Genomic DNA, 21987 nt, shown 5'->3' on the forward strand with positions numbered 1-21987 from the left:
TCTCCCAGTCACGCTGTGCCCCAGGGCCTGGGCCAGCGCTGGTCCCCTCCAGAGCATACCTGTTGGATGACTAAGTAAATGCTGTGTTTAATTTATTTACATTTAAGTTTTTGGTTCAATTAAATTGAATTAATTAGTTTTTAATTAATTCAATTAGTTGTCTTTAATCTTTTGATTTAGTAATTTGAAGATAAAACTCATTCTCTTCCTCAACGATAAGTTATGATTTTTCCTTTCTACTCTAAACTCTGCTTTTTCTATTCTGACAGCTTGCCATATTTGTGGCTCACGTTACTCCACATATCAAGTCAGATGGTGGGGAAATTGTACCAATACACAGACAAAGCTGAAAAGCTATCTCCAGTGAACCAACTAAAATCATAGTAAAATATATATAATAAGCAATAATAACTGGAAAATAAAGTGTGTGCTTTAGAAACGTGGTTTTAAAAATAAGTATTACTACTCATGCGCTTCCGTGGTGGCTCAGTGGTAAAGAATCTACCTGCAACGTAGGAGATGCAGGGGACGCGAGTTCAATCCCTGGAACAAGAAAAGATCTCCTGGAAGAGGTCATGGCAACTCATGCCAGTGTTCTTGCTTGGAGAGTCCCACGGACAGAGGAGCCTGGCAGGCTACAGGGTTGCAAAGAGTCAGACACAACGGAAGCGACTGAGCTCAGCACACAGCGCGTTACCGCTCATACTTGGTGACGTAATAATGATTGGCTTTGGAATGTAAATTAAAATTCAGTATGTTGGTATTTTACAATTTACTTAAAACATATGATGGAAGAAAGACCAGCAAAGGGTGTTAAATCAGTTTCATAGAGCAAGAGAGAAGTGGCAAAGGATTTCCCATAGTATGCATAAGATGGGTTGCTTTGCTGTTGGTGGTGCCCAGCCACGTTGCTGCACCTACCTTGGGGGGCACTGGAATGGCATCATTGAAGGAGACCCCTTTTGTGGTTTGTCAGATCCCAAGGGTCTAACCTAGGTAGGTCGAATTGTCTCAGTGAGAGAATTGTATAATGGAACTTTTTGGAGGCTCATACAGGGGCCCATGTATGGTCTGAAGAACCAGGAGGGCTAGGATGATCTCTGGGGGTTTATGGCAATGGAGTTTGGTTGAAACAGACCTTCGCCTCTTCTGAACTAACCCATGACTACCCCTGCATCCACTCATGTTGCAACACGCGAGGTGCTTCTGCTGTGTTTATGCTCTGGCCCCTGTCCCTCTCGGACTGGAATCTCTTCCAGGGCAGAGGATGGATCTGATTCATATGTTCTATCCTCAGCAAAAACCTGGCACAGTGCCTGGCTCTCCACAGGGCCTCAACAATATCTGTTAAACAAACCCCTGCATTTTTAGTCAGATAGGTTTGAATTTGTGGAACCAATGTTTAACCTGCAGAAAAACCCAAGTTTGCAGCCACGATGTCACATTTTCTAAAGGCCATTTGTCTTCTGTTGACATTTTTGTCTTATTTTAGATGTTAAAGCTTTGGAGAAGCTGTCTTAAGATGAAATCCTTAAGAGAAACCAATGATGAAGGGTAATAATCATGGCCAATCATTTCTTTTTTAAAATGGGGCATGTGTTGTGAATCCTTTTAGCAACAAGTTTATGTTAATGGTGTTTTATGGGTGACCGGTCACTTTTACTTCTTCATAACACCTTAATCATAAATGGATTATATGAAAAATTGGCATTCATTGATTGTTTCATGAGTCTGAAAGTGGAAGCCAGTGAATTAAAATTACATTCTAAATCTGTGAAATAAATCTGTGGCTTCTCCAGTTCTTTCTGACATCTGCATGTGGCCCTTGGGGAAGACTTGGTGACGAGAACAGGCTGTTAATGGCCCTGGTGAATGAGTCAGACCATCCCCAGCTCACAGGCTTGCTTTTGGATGGGGGATGCTGTCTGAGACTCACTTTCTCGGTTTTGTGAATTTCCATCTGGCCAGAGGGCTCCTGTCCCCTTGTTCCTCTGCCTGCCATTTCTCGGGCTAACTGGACACCCTCTGCCATCAGCACCAGAGTGAATATAGTCCAGGAGCAGGGATGTTTCCAGCACCTGATGCATCAGACAGCCTTCACCGTTATCTGCAGGCGGGACGGCAAGAACCAGCTCTACCGCCTGCCATCCCAGGGGTCCCTTTGAAAGCCTCTGTGATTGCTGGTGGTCAAGGTCAATTGTACAGATGTCTTTAAAAGTGTCTCACTAGTGACCAGAAAGTTACTTTGTCAAGATGACAGATGGGCTGTGAGCAGTTCCTCTGCCCTGCCTGCTCCCTGTGATGTCAGCTCCATTTACTTGTCAAGGTTAGGTATTTTTGTAGCTCCCCACAGCACGTGGACTTTCATGGGCAACCTGTGAAAAATCAGCTCAGTGGCTTGCTGTTGACCCACAGGAATGAGGGGCGGATGAGGACCTGGTGTGTCCCGCTCACTGTGGGTAGAAGGTGCAGGCAGGAGATACCTGCTGACAAGAGGGTGACAGCCCTCCAAAGCTGGTCTTGAGAAGAAGTGGTTTGTCACCACCAAATGCCCCTGCAGGACACAGCCGGGGCCTAAGACATACACTCAGTTTCCATGTTTTGGATGCATTCACTCTCCACTGCCCAGACAATCATCTACATGTACAATTAAAAGGCTCCTTGAGTTCGAAGTTTCTTTAGGTAGTCAGGGAGCCCAGCTTGTTACGTTGTGGCGAGTCAGAAAAGGGGCTGCTGAAATAATATCTCCAGGTAGCCTTCCTTAACACCGTATCATGAGCTTTCCCATGGAAATGACTCCGATTGTATTGCTGCCTTTAACTCCTGAACCCTCACACCTTGCTTCCTCCAGTGCCTCTGCTGGCCTAGGCAGCACCTGGTCCCAAGACTCAGAAGCCTGGCTAGTGCCTCTGATGATGCCCTCTGATGAAGATCCCGCTGGTCATTGGGGTTGGACGCCCCATCTTCTTGCTAGTTCAAAAGAACTCACCAGAAAGGCATAAAAAGATTCTTAGAATCTCACTCCCCCTCCCTTTTTTGTTTTTTAGGGGAGGGGGTCAGAGAAAAAGCTAATTTATTACTTGTCATGTGCTGAAGGGCGCCCGTAGTGTAAAATAGTCAAAGATATTGGGAAAGGCACCTGGGCCGCTTGTGCATGAGACTGTGTTCCTTTGCAGCCTCTGTTCGCCTTCACCCTGGGAAGCGCTGACTTCTTCCCACAGTGGCAGTCTGTGGATGCTTTCTCTGCAGCCCCAACTTCATCCTACATCCCAGCTGTTTGGATCCCTTTTGATTTTGAGGAGAAAAAGGTAGACTCAGGAATTGTTGTTTTTGTTCAGTCTCCAAGTCATGTCTGACTCTTTGCGACCCCATGGACTGCAGCACGCCAGGCCTCCTTGTCCCTCACCATCTCCCGGAGTTTGCCCAAGTTCACGTCCATTAAATAAGTGACGCCATCCAGCCATCTCATCCTCGGATGAGAAGTGATGCCCTCTTCTGCTTCTGCCTTCAGTCTTTCCCAGCATCAGGATCTTTTCCAGTGAGTCAGCTCTTGACATCAGGTGGCCAGAGTATTGGAACTTCAGCTTCAGCATCAGTCTTTCCAATGAATATTCAGGGTTTATTTCCTTTAAGATTGACTGGTTTGATCTCCTTGCTGCCCAAGGGACTTTCAGGAGTCTTCTCCAGCACCATATTTCGAAAGCATCGATTCTTTGGCCCTCTGCCTTCTTTACATAAGGTCCAGCTCTCACATCTGTACGTGACTACCGGAAAGACCATAGCTTTGACTAGACAGACCTTTGTCAGCAAAGTGATGTCTTTCCTTTTTAATACACTATCTAAAATTTTTCATAGATTTATCATGTGACTTGGGAATGTGGACCACATAGAGGATGCTGACAATCACTCCTCTCAGGTCACATACCTGGCTCCTGTCCTCTGGTAGAAGAGGATGCAGTCGGTCCACCCTCTGATTTTCCAGTCTGCTTCTGGGGGCCTGAGTGGTGTCACAGAGCTGCAGCTGTGACAGGGCGCCCTGCATTCAGTCACTGGCTGCTTTGTGCTCAGTCCATTCCAGTTACATTAATGTGCTGCTGCCAGCAGGTCCCTTGCTTATACGATGTACAGTCTAATAAAAACCAGGCAGTGCTACTTTCTTTGGGCTACTATTTTTATTTGGTGGTTATTTCTTTTGTCTTCTGCCTTCTCTAATGCTTTGGTTCTAGTTCAAAATATGATTAAACAGAATGAGGAGCTGTTTGACACTGCCCTGTTTTAAATCAGAGCTGTACTTGAGTGGCTGGGACAGTCTAATGGCCTATTTCTCTTTGTTCTGAGAGGTCCTTGAAAAGGTGCCCCCCACCTCCGACAAAAAAAGCCAGACCTAAATCTTTAAACGGCTTAGGACCCCCAAACAATCCCCCCAACAAACTAAAGCCCATTAAAATAGAATTGAAATGCTAGGTAAGTTAAATATAAAAAGGGCCTCCTTATTAATCCCCCGCTGCTTCTGCTGGCACGTGTCATATTTTCAAGGTACAGTATCAGGAGAACACTGTCATTTAGTGATGTATTAGGGCCATATATCATCAGAACATCGTCCTGGTAGAGGATCTGGGCACTAAAAGACACGATTCTGGCCAGACAGAACAACAGGGGGTCTTACTTCTTTTCTCCAGCCCCTTGCACCCCCTCTGCCTTTTTCTTTAATCTCCCTCTGTTTTGTGTTGCAGAGAAGTGAATTTCTTCATGGGATATGACTTGTTGCAAAATAATCGGGGGGCCCCAGTGGACTTCATAAAGTCTTTTAAATGGCTGGGCTTCAAGGGCAGCTTTGTTCAGAGTTTGAGCCGTTAGCTGGGCCGGGGAAGGCCGCCTTTGCCAGGGTCCAGGTCTCTGGGGTAAAGGCTTGCTGAGCCTAGACTAGAGGCAGAAAGAATAACACTCCCAGATGGAGTGCGATGAATTGTGAGATGTTTTGCAAGATGCTTTCACATTAAGTCTCCAACTATATTCTTGCAAGATGCTTTCACGTAAAGACTCCAAAAGTATGGCTGTGGGATGCTGCCAGCCTCCTGGGAGAGGAACACTCTGTCCCCATGCCCCCAAATCATGAAAGAAACCAGAGGACTTGGAGGATTTTGGTCCAGGCTCTGGTCTGACTTGCAAATGACAGAGCACTCAGAGACTGACACTTGTTTTGACTTTTTAAGTCAGAGACTTAATCTACTTTTCCTAAAAGGCACTATTTTTACTCTTGTGTTCAAAACAGAATCATAAACTAAGGTTTGTAATGGTCTTAAAATGGGGAAATGCTTAACAAAGGCACGCATTTAAATGTGTTGGCTGCAAGGAAGAGATGGCTCATCTTAGCCTCTAAACCAGGCAAGCTGGTATAGTGATGAAATCACCGACTCTGATTTCAGCGAGTCCTGGGTTTGAATTACTGCTGCAGCTATGTGAAGCTGGGTGAGCCTTTTAACCTCTCTGAATATACACAACTACATATAAAATGGATAACGAAGGAGAACCTATTGTATAGCAGAGGGAACTCTCTACTCAATGCTCTGTGGTGAACTAAATGGGAAGGAAAGTGAAAATAGTGAATATATGTGTACGGATGACTGATTCACTTTGCTGTATAGCCAGAAACTAACACAACGTTGTAAAGTAGCTATATTCCAATAAAAACTAATAAAAAGTAACCTCTCTGTGCCCCAGCTTTACCCATAAAATATGGGTAAATCAGTGCATTCTTTAGGTTTGTTGTGAAGGTTAAAAAGGACATAATACACAAAGCATGTTTAGCACAGTCTATCAAATAATAGATTTTCTATAAATGTCAGGCGCTATTATACTTAATAGTTCAGTAACCTGCCTGGAAAACTATTATTGCCACTTCATATAATTTCGTTAGAGATGGGTCAGCTCTGGCTTTTGATATTGAAGGGATTTGCTAAAGTGGTCGGGGTTGGGAGGGTTCAGAAAAATCTGGAAATGTTACTTTACATTAACAACAAGGGCCATTGACACCCCTCACCTCTACTGACCTTGGATGTGTCCAGCCTCTTCTACTGACCTCACTCAGTTGGGAAAGAGAAGAGATGTTGGGAAACCATTCTCTTGGCTGGGAAGTTTGGTTCATTTTCCCTATTGAACACACTTTCTTCACCTTAAAAATGGTTGTGTTGGTGTTTTTTCAATGTTCATTGAGCTGAGAAACATGGCCTGGAGCCCTGAAGCCTCATACTTGTACACTAAGGCTTTGGAGTGGACCAAATTGCCTTTTTTTCCGCCCCCTTAGCTCTTTTGGTGCAAGAGTTATGGAGAAGTCAGTTGCACTGTCAGTAACAAAGAACAAGCAAGTCCAAGCTTAATTAAAATAATAAATCATCGATCAAGTTTACTACTGCCATTGGCAACCACTGAGCTATCTCAGTCTCCCTCACCTGATTCTTTTCTGAGAGGTTAAGAACAGATTTCATCCAGAGGAGCCCGGCTGGAGCAGGTACAAACTTGTGTTGTCTCCTCTCGGAGGCTCATGCTAGCTTGCAGGATTTCCCTAGATTGTATGCAGAGGGAATCACTTCACTTTTTCAATGATCAAAACCAGGTATCAATGATACCTACCCCCCTGGGTCTTTTCTTTAAGTTTTTGTCTGTATCTCTGCATTCTAGAACTGTAATTTTTGCAGTTAGGTCTGTTTATTTGAGTTTTGGCTGATCTCTTCTATGGCATCTTTCACAGGTTACCTTCTAACAGGGCAGGGAACATGACAGGAGACCTCACATGTCTGACCCAGGTGGCCTGTCTTTCCAGAAAATTTCCAGACTCATTCAACTACATACTAATCTAGTCCTAAACTCTCAACAGTCATGTAGGAGCTAACCTAATTTTAATATGATACACTCATAAAGTTTAATGCTGTGCCTTAGCAACTAACCTCCCTGGCTGGCCCCTTAATCCCAGTCTGGGAACCAGGCTTTGGTCCCAAGTTCACTGCTCGCTGGCTCTTTGAGGACCTGAGACACTTAACTTCATTCTGTGCCATTCGTCCGTCTGCAAAGCTTAGGAAACCTGTGAGGATTAATGAAATAATGTCTGCAGAGCTCTTTAGAAGAAAAGTGCTATGTAAACATGAAGTATTATTCTTCTGTTTATGAGACGTTTTATAAGATTGCCTAGGAGAAATTGTGACTGGTGTACAAAAGTACCATAAAATTCCATTTTGGTTCTTTTGGGGCTGGAATTGGGTTACAATGGGGCACTTCAAGGAAAAGTTGACCTCTTTTTAACTACATGTGTGTGAAGACTTGGAATTCCAAGGAGAATACATGCGCTGATGTTGGATCACCTTCTTCCTTGGGAAACTTGACAGAAGACATCTGTATCCCTCAAAAAAATTTCCTCTGTGAGCAAATTTAAGACTCTCAAATCGTGAAACACTATTGTGTGTGCACTTCAAACAAGTTCTCTAATAAAGAGAATTTGATTAAGGGTCAAATTGTCTTATTTGTGCTCACCATCCATGATGGCTTTTGAGTCAAGGTAGAATTCTCTTCTGTAATTCTCACTCGGGGCCAGAAGTTACACTGCAGTGTTGTGTGATCCTGCTCATGTCTGGTGTCTTGTTTTCTCCAAGAGATTTCTGGGGCATAGAAAGGAAGCTTGCTAAGTGGTTTCTTTCTCCCTCACACAGCACTGGGTCCAGTGGCACATGGACCTTGTCTTTGGTTTGGCTACTTTAGAACTGCCACTCTTCTCCTTCTCCAAGTCACTGTCCTGAATATATGTCCCCTGACTGGAGCTGATGACACAGGGAATGCCTTAGTCAGAATGAACATGAGTCTTCAGTTCAGTTCAGTTCAGTCGCTCAGTCGTGTCCAACTCTGCAACCCCATGAATCGCAGCACGCCAGGCCTCCCTGTCCATCACCAAATCCCGGAGTTTACTCAAACTCATATCCATCGAGTCGGTGATGCCATCCAGCCATCTCATCCTCTGTCATCCCCTTCTCCTCCTGCCCACAATCCCTCCCAGCATCAGGGTCTTTTCCAATGAGTCAACTCCTCGCATGAGGTGGCCAAAGTATTAGAGTTTCAGCTTCATCATCAGTCCTTCCAATGAACACCCAGGACTGATCTCCTTTAGGATGGACTAGTTGGATCTCCTTGCAGTCCAAGGGACTCTCAAGAGTCTTCTCCAACACCACAGTTGTATTAAAATACAAATATCTGTGGGGCTAGACTCATGGCATCTGATCCCATCACTTCATGGGAAATAGAAGGGGAGACAGTGGAAACAGTGTCAGACTATTTTTGGGGGCTCCAAAATCACTGCAGACGATGATTGCAGCCATGAAATTAAAAGATGTTACTCCTTGGAAGGAAAGTTATGACCAACCTAGATAGCATATTGAAAAGCAAAGACATTACTTTGCCAACAAAGGTCTGTCTAGTCAAGGCTATGGTTTTTCCAGTGGTCATGTATGGATGTGAGAGTTGGACTGTGAAGAAAGCTGAGTGCCGAAAAATCGATGCTTTTGAACTGTGGTGTTGGAGAAGACTCTTGAGAGTCCCTTGGACTGCAAGGAGATCCAACTAGTCCATCCTAAAGGAGATCAGTCCTGGGTGTTCATTGGAAGGACTGATGCTGAAGCTGAAACTCTAATACTTTGGCCACCTCATGCGAGGAGTTGACTCATTGGAAAAGACCCTGATGCTGGGAGGGATTGAGGGCAGGAGGAGAAGGGGATGACAGAGGATGAGATGGCTGGATGGCATCACCGACTCGATGGATATGAGTTTGAGTAGACTCCGGGATTTGGTGATGGACAGGGAGGCCTGGTGTGCTGCAATTCATGGGGTTGCAAAGAGTCGGACACGACTGAGCGACTGAACTGAACTGAATGATACCACCTGGCCCATGTGCCTTATTGACATATTTTGTTGTTCATTTGGGGCAGAAAAAAATATTACAACTTCACAGCCTTCCTGATTTCCTGTAAAAGGATCTGGCACTTAGAATTTGTGAGTTCTCCAGATGACAGCTGTTTACCTCCAAGGCAGGCTTTGCTTTCATAAAAGACAAGAATGGAGGGAAAAATCACACCATCTTCTAGATGGTCTGCCACCTTCCTAATATAGCTAATCACAGAGAAGATCAACAGGCAAGGCACACAGTATTTTCATTTTCCTTCTTATTTCAAGAAATGTGTGTTGCCATTTCATAGTCTAGAAATACAGCATCCGCCAGCTGACATTTCTCCCTGATCGCTCTATCATATCAGCTGCTGTGTTTTCTTCTCCAGATTTTTTTCATTTTTATTTTTAAATATAAATGAAAGGTCAGGTAATACTTTCCATAGTCCATAATAGGATTGGGACTGGAAGAATCAGAAAAAAAAAATATCTTCAAGATGTTGGCATGAAATAAAATAAAAAAAGCATCACAAAAACATTTTTTTTTTCTCGTTGAGAAAGCAAACAGGAAATTCTCACAATGGCGATTTGCTGTCTTCTATAATCCCCTCTTTCCCCACCCAGCCCAAATCAGTGAGAGATGATTTCCCTCCACATCAGACACTGAAAAATGCTCTGGAGTCACTGGCAGGTCTCCTGGCCACATTTCTAAGCCCAGGGATCTCTGTGCTGCCACCTAGTGGCAGATCTTAGACACAGCAAGCTGGCTCCTGGAGTCCTGTTTGAAGTTGGCTGTGGCCAGAGCTGTGGTTTGGCTTGCATCCTTATAGAGCTTTGTTGCCAGCCATGTAATTTTTTTTTCCTTTTACTCCTTTTGCCCCTCTTTAATGTTTGTTTGTTGGCACTTCATTTCATGTGCCTCCAGAGGCTGTGTTTTGAGTTTTGATATATTTGGTCTTTCCAAAAGAAGGCTTTAATGCAAACAGATGCCTTTGACAACAGGTAAATGACAGGCTTGCTGATCCTAGAAAGTGGAAAACATGGGGAGACAGAGACTGAGAATGAAAAATGTGATGGGGTTTATTATCCTTAGGCATGGACTAGGTTGGGTTTTTTAGAATCTTCTGACATTTTCCTCCAGTGCATTTTTACCACCATTTCTGTGGCATAGATTTGGGAAGACTCAAATGCAAGCTGAAATCTCGGGGAAGATTTGCTTGGAGATATGAGCCTAGCCATCAGTGGTGTGATAGGCACAGATAACTATCCATGTCCAAAATAGTGCATCTTTCTTTGTTACCAGAAACAAGTCAATGTTTGTGGACCTTCTCATGGTTGGTGATGACACAGCACCTTGGAGTTATTCAGCTCTTGTCAGAGTGCTCACTTCATGTTTGTGGAACCACATGCAAGGCACCAGTCTCCCCTGGGGCCTTGAAACTGTGATGTTCTTTAGTTCTTATCAGTATCCCGAATGCCTGGGAAATAGCTGGTGCAGCATTTAAGTGCGTGCCTTCAAACAGGTAATGCATCATGTTTGGATCTTCTCAAAGTCATTTTAACGGCTAACCTTTCTGGATAAAACTGAAGACACAAATGCTCACCACACTTTCATTAGCATAAGTGCTAATATAGTGCTTCTCTCCAATCCCCTGGGAGTTGCAGAGCCTCTCGAGACACTCCCAGGGTCTAATTCTAAAATGAATCCAGACTGTCATCTCTTCCCTTTCTGAATGAGCAGAACCCCTGAGAGTCCCAGAACTCCACACACTCCAACTCACCTATCACCTCTCCCCTACAGTGAGGTACATGGAGCTTGGGGATGGGTGGCCCCCGCCATCCCAACAGCTCTATTTCTACATGTTTGTTGTCTCAGTACCCTGATGGCTTTGCAAGGCCACTGAAGCATGGGAATGATGAGCCCACCCCAACCAATGTTTCATACAATGTTACAGAAAAACCTGAACGAACTTTTGGGCCAAACCAATATTCCAGATCTGCCTCTTGTGGGGCCTGGGCAAATTGACTAACTCTGGTTCCTCATCTGTAAAATGGGGATGGTGTGGATTTTTCTGTGAAATAACGCATATGCAACTCTTAGCACAGAGCCTGATACATAGAAAGTGTTCAGTAAGCATGAATCAGTATCAGAAAACTTTTCTTGAATGAAAAAATGAGCTGAATGAGCCGTGATCTTGAGTAAGAGCAGAGGACACTTGGTGCACGTGTGATGAGGTGGCCGGTGGAGAGGGAGTCTTGAAGGGATGGCTTTGTGTGCGTACCCCTTCTTACCAGAGCAGCTAGTGTGTGAAGACCGGTGTTTTTGTCCCTTGGCAAAATCAGGGAAAGCAGAGTGAGTGGTCTTAATTAACCTGTGCTTGAATTTACTCTGTAGCTGCTGGACTCAATTAAGGGGATGGAGGAATCAGCCTTTCACCAGTGATTCTCTGAAGTTTTTCTTTATTTCTTGGAGGGCCTGGGAATCTGAGCTTGTGCTCCACATCTACACAACCAGACATCAGGGAAATGATCAGATCTGGCAGCTCTGTACCAACATGACCCTTGGTAGAAAATTAAAAAAAAAAAACCTCCCAAGTATTATCAGAAGTGGGGGAAAACTCACTAAATCTACAGCTAAGGTTTAGGTTTGTTCTCTCTGTGTGTCTGTGTACACAAAAAATTCCAGATGTGAATCTACAAACCATCTGGTTGAAATAACTTTTGTGCTGAACTGTAATTACAAGCTATTTATTATGGATCTTAGATCTATGGTTTTTGACTGCCTGCTGGGTTTCTAATTTAGCAGAGTTCTGACATGTAAGAGTGTGTGTCTTCCTGTTCATTAGATCCCAAATTTTGACTTCACATCCACTCTTGACTGCCCTTAGAATTTTTAATTCCTTGGGTCTAAGGAGTTTTCCTTTCAGAGAGGAGATGCACTTGGGGGTGACTTTTCCTTAAGGCTGCAGCCAGATTTGCTGAATGCATAAAGCCGATTTAACAGATGCTCTGAGGTAATGCCCCGGGTGGGGACATCTGGTATCGAAACTATGGTTTTGTGTAACTGCTCTTTGTGAAACTAAGTCAATGTTCATCATGCCAAGCAGCATATATACCTGATCGATGTTCTCGATTACTTTGGTGGTGGCTAAAGGGCACTGTAATTTTTTAAAAAATATACTCCTTTAATTTGAATGGTGACCATAACTATGTATTACATTTGTATTAAGAAGAAAGTATGAACATAAATCATAGGGCTGAGACCGACAGTGAGTCATGATGCCACCTTTATTATGAAGGAGAGGGTGAGGAAAGGAGCTTTGCCCAGCTCGGAGCCAGGATATCTGGGTTCAGGTTGGAGTCAGCCGTTCACCCTGGGACTGTGGACAGCTCCTGAGCCCACCTGGGCCTTACAGGCGGGAAGAACACTCCTCTCACGGCAGTGGTTCTCAGCCTGGGCTACATGCTGTGATTATCTGGGGAGCCTGGTCCTGAGAGAAATCAGATCTGAGCTTCAGGGGCTGGGAGACAGTGCCAGGCTTTGTGCAGAACTGCGCACGGTTCTGATTAACAGCCCAAGGTGAGCATCACTGCCCCATAGTGTTTTAAGGAGTTGGTGAGATTCTCTAGGAGAACCCTGATCACGTAACAGATGTCAAAAATGGGGAAACAAAAGGAGACTGGATTACTCAGCTCAACCAAACCTTCCGATCAGACACCAATAACCAATAAACGAGAAAACTAGAAGTCTGTCTACCAGCCTTGCAGGAATGGGTACAATTGCTGAAGACTGATGCTCACTCTTTTTTTTTTTTTATGCTCACTCTTTCAGTGGCCAGGCAGATCCTGGGATGACCCCATCAGAGTGTTTACCATTGGCCTTGGAAATGATGGTCATTTTCTGTGTGTGACATCCAGTGGGAATGTTTGAGCAACATTGGTTGGGGTGGGCTCATTATTGCCATGCTTCAGTGGCCTTGCAAAGCCATCAGGGTACTGAGACAACAAACATGTAGAAATAGAGCTGTTGGGATGGCGGGGGCCACCCATCCCCAAGCTCCATGTACCTCACTGTAGGGGAGAGGTGTTAGGTGAGTTGGAGTGTGTGGAGTTCTGGGACTCTCAGGGGTTCTGCTCATTCAGAAAGGGAAGTGATGACAGTCTGGATTCATTTTAGAATTAGACCCTGGGAGTGTCTTGAGAGGCTCTGCAACTCCCAGGGGATTGGAGAGAAGCACTATATTAGCACTTATGCTAATGAAAGTGTGGTGAGCATTTGTGTCTTCGGTTTTATCCGGAAAGGTTAGCCATTAAAATGACTTTGAGAAGATCCAAACATTATGCATTACCTGTTTGTAGAACAAGATGCATGTGAACCAAAAACACTATGTCACAACACTTCAGCAAGATTGGGACTGTAGCAAGTGTCCACTAAATGCTAGGTGCATTTAGCGGACACTTATTTTATCTTAGCACTGATTTAGAGCTGGAATTTGGTGCATAGGCTGAATTTGGGCTCCCAGCCCCCAACATACCATCCCCCCGCCACTCTCTCTCTCTCTCTCACACACACTGACACTCAAACACTTAACAGACACTCCTTACATCTCTCCTTGGTGCTAGAATAGAACTGGAGAGATCTTCTTTAGTCTCTTGACTTTGAAGACTACTGGGCACACTTGTGAATCTTCCCAAGGTCTTTGTCAGGGCTGAGTCTCCTGCACATGTCTCCTGCACATGTTCCAGGAGTGTTCATCTTGAGGTAAGAGAGCTGGTCAGTTGCTCCTCTCTAGTCTGTCCCCAAATCAGGCGACGAACATGGTCATTCCAGCCTTAACTCAAGGTAGGAGGTGGGCCTTGTGTACGTTTGTGAGCTCAATTTTGAAATCTACCCCTACCACTGCAAAGTTAGCCATAGAGCTACTCAGAACAGCTGTTTTCCTGTGCATAAATGAGAGAGTGATAATATTTATCTCCCAGGAATTTAATAAGAATGAAAGCCACAACACCCAGCATTTAGTAGACATTTTTCCAGTCCCAGTCTTGTTGAAGTGTTGTGACATAGTATTTTTGGTTCATGTGCATCTTGTTCTGCAAACAGGTAATGCATAATGTTTGGATCTTCTCAAAGTCATTTTAACGGCTAACCTTTCTGGATAAAACCAAAGATGCAAATACTCACCACACTTTCATTAGCATAAGTGCTAATATAGTACAGCTGTCCCACAGCTATAAAACACTGACGCCTGTGTCTCTGCTTGGCATGGGCAATATTATTTTTTCTCTTACTGAGCCGATTCAATACTCAACTTTGTCATTATTTAAGTTGGAACTTTAGATTGCTGCATTTTAATGCACTCTACTATTAAGGATAGTTGGACAGCCGTGTGCAAATATTTTTGTTCTCACAATGCAGTCCTGGCCCAGGTAGCCCAATGGGCAAAATATGATTTACACAAATATTATCATTTCTATAGTGTGTACCAGAAAGAAATGGTAGAGCAAAAGAAAGCTTCTCTCTCTTGGAGTTTGGTTATCTATGTTAAATTGGCTGGTCAAGAAGGGACTTTCTACCCTGTTCATCTGCCTCTAACCTCAATCTGTTCCTGGATGGATATATCTGCTCCAGAAAGAGCAAAATTTCACTGGCTATCACAAGAGTTGTCTTATGAAGATGAAGGCAAGATAGGAGGAGAGAAGCTGGGAAAGGCTCAACTGTGTGCTAGGATTCTGGGGATTCTGTTTGAAGCTGATTTCAAATGTGTCTTGTCTTTTTTTTTTTTTTTTTTTGCCTAGAACAAGGAAGTGACCTGTAAGAGAGAGAAGTGCCCAGTGTTGTCCAGAGACTGTGCCTTGGCCATCAAGCAGAGGGGAGCCTGTTGCGAGCGATGCAAAGGTGATTTATGTCTTGGCTGCCTTTTTTTGGCTGTTCCTGCAGGCGTTTTTATTTCTTTCTCTCACCTTTCTATTCACTCAGCTTTTGGCTGGGATGCAAGGGGGTGTCAGGAGGGAAGCGAGTGAGTGTTGGGGGGCTGGTGGCAAGGAGGAATCTCCTAGTGGGGGATGAAAGCATAGAGAGCATCTGCATCATTGGCTTATTTTCTGAGGCAAGTTGTTAAAATGTCCTAGAAGAGATGTAAACATGATGCCCCTGCATGTTGGTACACACACACGCAAGCCTGTTTTGTCAAGAAGTTTCAACACTCAGTTTTTCCAGGCTTTAGCTTGCCCTGCCCACCTCTGCCAAAGGAGTCTTTAAGACCAGTTTGTATCATTTTGGTCCCTATTAAAGTTTTTTCTTCTGAATTAAGCTGAAGTTTTTCCTTTTGTCTTTGAAACATCCTTAAAATATTCTTATTCCACCACCACCCCCCACCTTCACCCTCTGCCCCGTCTCATGCGACTCTCCAGCATGCCCATCTCTCTAGAACCTGTTCTTCCAGCCTTGCTTCTGCCTTCACTCAGGTCTTTCCTCCCAACCTACCCAGATGCTGCCTGTGCTCAAGGTCTCCCAGCCCTCATCCATCTCATCATAGCTAAGTTTCCATGGCATCAGAAGGCCACACAGACATTTTAGTGATGTGCCTTTTCTCCTTCGTTCTCTCGTTTGTGTTCAGTAGATTGTCAGCTTCTCAGGACAGGAGCCAGGTCCTGCTCTGATGATGCCTAGTGTATGTAGTGTGGTCCTGCAGACATCAAAATGAGCACAGTGCTTCAAGATGTGCCTCTGGAGTCACACTGCCAAGTCCAGATCCAACAGTCCTGGGTTGCAGAAAGATTTCTCACCTCCTAGAGATGCATCCTGGGTTGCAGAGTGTTCCCCAAAAGTTAACATCCACTAGGAACCCCAGAATGTGACCTTAATTGGAAATAGGATCTTTGGAGATATAATTAGTTAAGGTTGTGCTGAATTAGGGGTGGCTCCAAATATATTATGCCTGGGGTCTTTATATGAAGAGAAGACAGAGACACACAGAGGAGGTGGCTATGTAATGAGAGAAGCAGGTATGAATGCCTGGGCTGTGTTGCTGAGATTCACATTATTCACTTGCTCTGGGGAGAGAAGCTTAGCATCTGTCTTTTTGAAAAGATCCTGGGGGATTTAATATGCAGCCTGGCTGAGGACATCTGAAAGAGATCTTGATTGGGTGATTTCTACCCTCACAGAAGAGAATGCATTTTTGGAGCAGCAAGAGAGGGGCCCCTTCTGTAGAGCTCTCAAAAGCAGTTCTCTAGAAACCAGGTAAACTAAAGCACCATTTCCAGTGACAACCCCCAAGTCTCTATACTCAAATAAGAGTTTGAACTTTTCAACACACACTATTATATGAAGCCCACATGTCAAGAATTAATGCACAGTTGTTTGTGAGTGACTATAATTATAAGAGTAAACTATAATGTTTAAGGCTATAAATAAATATATGAGGCAGAGCTTGGAGTTGTGTTGCCACAAGTCAAGGAATGTCTGTGGCTACCAAGAGTTGGGAAAAGCCCAGGGGGGTTCTTCCCCAGAACCTTCAGATGGAGCCTGGTCCTGCCAACAACTTCATTTGGAAACTTCTAGTCTCCGAAACTGTGAGAGAATACATTTCTGTTGTCTTAAGCTCCCAAGCTTGTGATAATTTGTCACAGCAGCCTGAGAAACTAATACCTCAAAGTTTCCACTTGAGCAAGTAGAGACGTGGAGCCTCTCTCTTCTGCATTCCCTCACCTGTTAAACGAAGATAGCAATTGAGTTGGAGAGGTAGCTAATGGTGAGAAACCAAGTGTTTAGCACAGTGCCTGGCATGTAACCTTTGCTCAATTAGTAAAAATATAGTGGTACTCTATAAATACCTAATGGACTTGACTATAACTGTGTTTTCTGAAGCCTTTTGGAGTAGGAGTAGTCAGTCATTTACTTCTTACATCTTTCCTACGGAGTTGGAAGTCAGATGTTTTACTCACGTGACTTTGGGGAGCTATGGATGCAAGACTTGAAATAGTAATTTCTTAGGAATCTCCCAAGCTGATGGTCAGATAAAGTAGTTACAATTAAGAATACATTGCTGAATTAATGTGTGTCTAATTTACTGTTGATTCACTTTAAAGAACCTCTTCCATTTCATTCTCTATTTTTTAACTGCTGATTTGTCAGCTTCATCTTGCAAGGCAGCCTTGCCAGTGAGAGATGAATTGGATGCTACAGGGTGGAAGCAGAATGTGTGAAGGGACCATGCCCAAGGCTTTCATTTTGTTTCCTGTTATCATGGTACAGGGGGCACCTTGGGTTGCTCTAGTGTGTAACCTCCTTTCCTTTTTGTCCTGCTGTTTCCTTTATCATCATTCTTTCTTCCCATCATCCTGATCTTCCAAGGGAGAGGGATACTTTTCCTGAATATTCATTTTTCTCTTAAGATAAGTCTCTTCAAATGGAACTGGACCCAAGAATAGACCATTGAATTCAGTGTCCTGAGTTCTCCATTTAAAAAAATTAATTTATTTATTTGGCTGTGCCGGGTCTTAGTTGTGGCATGAAGAATCTTTTTTTAGTTGCAGCATGTGGGGTCTAGGTCTCTGATCAGGGATTATACCCAGGGCACAGAGTCTTAGCTACTGGACAGCCAGGGAAGTCCCCTGAGTTCTCATTCTGATAGCAAAGTCAAGGCCTTCTAGGGAGGTCAAAATCCCCAGCCTGCCTCAAGACGGACCTTCCTGATAGAAACTCCTGAGTAGATCTGACCTGTCAGGCTCTAGAGGGGGATCTTAAAGATGCCTCTTTTGTTTTCTCAATTTCTACTCCATAATACAATGTTTGTCTCCTGGGTTTTAAGAAACACAGTTGTATTTGCTCTTAGCTACTGGTTTATTTATATTTTTCTGATTAGAATAGTTACATATGCTCACAGAAGAAGCTTTTAAAAATAGGCTCAACTGTGGAAAAGCAGAAAATAAATTACTCATAATCTTACCACCCAGAAGTAATAAATAATTGTTGATATTGATATATTTTTCCTATATTTTTACCCATGTAAAAGTGTTTACCTTGCTGATGTCTTGGGCGTCCTTGGTGGCTCAGTGGGTAAAGAATCCACCTTCAGTGGATTCTGCAATTAGACATAGGAAATGCAGGTTCGATCCCTAGGTCAGGAAAGATCCCCTTGGAGGAGGGCTTGGCAACCCACTCCAGTATTCTTGTCTAGAGAATCCCACGGACAGAGAAGACTGATGGGCTATAGTCCATGGGGTCACAAAGAGTTGGATACAACTGAAGAGACTAAGCGCACACACAATTGCTATCTTACCATCAAATTGTATTATTTCTGCTTTATGTTCTTCTCCCACTTAACATTAGGGGAGGAGGGAATAAAGTATTTTCTATAAAGCTGAATCTTCTAAGAAATAACAGCTATTACCAGTTTATTGTCTTTCCCAGACCTTTTTCGGTTTATTACATATGCAAACATTTACATATATATGTAATCTTGTATACGTGGTTTTATTTTACATGTTGTTGTTCAGTCCCTCAGTTGTGTCCAACCCTTTGTGACCCCATGGACTGCAGAATGCCAGGCTTCCCTGTCCTTCATCATCTCCCAGAGTCTGCTAAAACTCATGTCCATTGAGTTAGTGATGCCATCCAATCATCCCATCTTCTGTTGTCCCTTTCTCTTTTCTTCAGTCTTTCCCAGCATCAAGGCTTTTCCAATGAATCAATTCTTTCGCATCAGATGGCCAAGGTATTGGAGATTCAGATTCAGCATCAGTCCTTCCAATGAATATTCAGGATTGCTTTCCTTTAGGATTGACTGGTTTGATTGCCTTGCTGTCCAAGGGACTCTCAAGAGTCTTCTCCAATACCACAGTTTAAAAGCATCAGTTCTTCAGTGTTCAGCTTTCTTTGTGGTCTGACTCTTACATCCATACATGACTACTGGAAAAACCATATCTTTGACTATACAGACCTTTGTTGGCAAAGTAGTGCCTCTGCTTTTTAATACGCTGTCTAGGTTTGTCATAGATTTTCTTCTAAGGAACAAGAGTCTTTTAATTTCATGGTTGCAGTTAACGTCCACAGTGATTTTGGAACCACAGTGATTTTGAAGAAAATAAACTGTTTCCATTGTTTCCCCATCTATTTGCCATGAAGTAATGGGACCGGATGCCATGATCTTTGTTTTTTGAATGTTGAGTTTTAAGCCAGCTTTTTTACTCTCCTCTTTCACCATCATCAAGAGGCTCTTTAGTTCCTTTTCGCTCTGTCATGAGGGTGGTGTCATCTGCATATCTGAAGTTATTGATATTTCTCCAGGCAATCTTGATTCAAGTTTGCGCTTCTTCCAGTCCTGGATTTCACATGATGTACTTCGCATATAAGTTAAGTAAGCAGGGTGACGATATACAACCTTGATGTACTCCTTTTCCAACCAGTCCATTGTTTATATACAATTCTAACTGTTGCTTCTTGACCTGCATACAGATTTCTCAGGAGGCAGGTGAGGTAGTCTGGTATTCTCATCTCTTAAAGAATTTTCTACAGTTTGTTGCGATCCACACAAAGGCTTTAGTGTAGTCAATGAAGCAGAGGTAATAAATGTTTTTCTGGAATTCTCTTGCTTTTTCTGTGATCCAACAGATGTTGGCAATTTCATCTCTGGTTCTTCTGCCTTTTCTAAATCCAGCTTGTGCATCTGGAAGTTCTCGGTTCACATACTGTTGGAGCCTAACTTGGAGGATTTTGAGCATAAATTTTTACATAAATGAAATTAAATAGTGCTTATTCTTTTGCTATTTGCTTTGTGAAAATATCCCTGCAGCTGTTTTTGCTTTAAAATCTTGCCCATGTAGCCACATTGCCCCTATACTGCCCATGTAACCAATTATTTACTTGAGATTGTAACATGCACACTCCTGTCCCAAGTTTTTCCTGTCTCTGGATTTCTCCCATATTACAACGGGACTTTTTTCTCCCTTTCTGTAGTTTTGTGAGAAATGGTATCAAGCTCCTTTTAAAGAACCTAGCTGAGGGCGAGATATTACTTTTATGTTTTTTTTTCAACGATATGTAGAAAGCACTGACAGTTGTCAACAAATCAAGACTTGAATGATGCTACTTTTGCAAAATCTTACCCCAGGCTGATGAACTGCAATTATAGGATCACCTGAATTTAGAATATAGGCTAGATGAAGAAAGGGGAGCTATTTTACATGCCTCTTATTTCTTCTTCTTCTTTTTTTACGTTTTATTTATTATTTATTTATTTATTTTAATTGGAGGCTAATTACTTTACAGTATTGTAGTGGTTTTTGCCATACATTGACATGAATCGGCCATGGGTGTATATGTGTTCCCCATCCTGAACTCCCCTCCCATCTCCCTCCCCATCCCATCCCTCTGGGTCATCCCAGTGCACTGGCCCTGAGCACCCTGTCTCATGCATTGAACCTGGACTGGCGATCTATTTTACATATGATAATATACATGATTCAATGCTATTCTCTCAAATCATCCCACCCTCGCCTTCTCCCACAGAGTCTAAAAGTCTGTTCTTTACATCTGTGTCTCTTTTGCTGTCTTGCATATAGGGTCATCGTTACCATCTTTCTAAATTCCATATATATGTGTTAATATACTCTATTGGTGTTTTTCTAACTTACTGCACTCTGTATAATAGGCTCCAGTTTCATCCACCTCTTTAGAACTGATTCAAATGCATTCTGTTTGATGGCTGAGTAATATTTCATTGTGTATAGGTACCACAGCTTTCCTATCCGTTCGTCTGCCAATGGACATATAGGTTGCTTCCATGTCCTGGCTATTGTAAACAGTGCTGCAATGAACATTGGGGTACATGTGTCTCTTTCAATTCTGGTTTCCTTGGTGTGTATGCCCAGCAATGGGATTGCTGGGTCATATGGCAGTTCTATTTCCAGTTTTGTAAGGAATCTCCATACTGGCTGAACTAGTTTGCATTCCCACCAACAGTGAAAGACGGTTCCCTTTTCTCCACACCCTCTCCAGCATTTATTGTTTGTAGACTTTTTGATGGCAGCCATTCTGACCAGCATGAGATGGTACCTCATTGTGGTTTTGATTTGCATTTCTCTGATAATGAGTGATGTTGAACATCTTTTCATGTGTTTGTTAGCCATCTGTATGTCTTCTTTGGAGAAATGTCTGTTTAGTTCTTTGGCCAATTTTTTGATTGGGCCGTTTATTTTTCTGGAATTGAGCTGCAGGAACTGCCTGTATATTTTTGAGATTAATTCTTTGTCAGTTGCTTCATTTGTTATTATTTTCTCCCATTCTGAAGGCTGTCTTTTCACCTTGCTTATGGTTTCCTTCATTGTGCAAAAGCTTTTTAAGTTTAATTAGGTCCCATTTGTTTATTTTTTCTTTTATTTCCATTACTCTGGGAGGTGAATCATAGAGGATCCAGCTGTGATTTATGTCAGAGAGTGTTTTGCCTATGTTTCCCTCTAAGAGTTTTATAGTTTCTGGTCTTATGTTTAGATCTTTAATCCATTTTGAGTTTATTTTTGTGTATGGTGTTAGAAAGTGTTCTAGTTTCATTCTTTTACAAGTGGTTGATCAGTTTTCCCAGCACCACTTGTTAAAGAGATTGTCTTTTCTCCATTGTATATTCTTGCCTCCTTTGTCAAAGATAAGGTGCCCACAGGTGCATGGATTTATCTCTGGGCTTTCTATTTTGTTCCACTGGTCTATTTTTCTGTTTTTGTACCAGTACCATACTGTCTTGATAACTGTAGCTTTGTAGTATATAGTATAGTCTGAAGTCAGGCAGGTTGATTCCTCCAGTTCCAATCTTCTTTCTCAAGATTGCCTTGGCTATTTGAGTTTTTTTGTATTTCCATACAAATTGTGAGATTATTTGTTCTGGTTCTCCAAAAAATACCATTGGTAGCTTGATAGGGATTGCATTGAATCTATAGACTTCTTTGGCTAGTATACTCATTTTCACTATATTGATTCTACTGATCCATGATCATGGTATATTTCTCGATCTATTTGTGTCATCTTTGATTTCTTTCATCAGTGTTTTATAGTTTTCTATATATAGGTCT

The 21987-nt window shown here is 42.9% G+C and overlaps 1 protein-coding gene across 2 annotated transcripts in view; it reads left to right on the plus strand.

Annotated features, from left to right (window-relative positions):
• The window catches only part of BMPER (BMP binding endothelial regulator), a 251129-nt gene that overhangs the window by 20378 nt on the left and 208764 nt on the right, over nucleotides 1–21987 (plus strand). For both annotated transcript variants that reach the window (XM_070468378.1, XM_070468383.1), the window contains exon 3: nucleotides 14719–14818. In XM_070468378.1, the coding sequence (XP_070324479.1) occupies nucleotides 14719–14818 (100 nt within the window). The remainder of the gene's footprint in view (nucleotides 1–14718; nucleotides 14819–21987) is intronic.

The sequence above is a fragment of the Odocoileus virginianus genome, chromosome 1, assembly GCF_023699985.2.
Source record: "Odocoileus virginianus isolate 20LAN1187 ecotype Illinois chromosome 1, Ovbor_1.2, whole genome shotgun sequence".
NCBI classification, from domain to species: domain Eukaryota; kingdom Metazoa; phylum Chordata; class Mammalia; order Artiodactyla; family Cervidae; genus Odocoileus; species Odocoileus virginianus.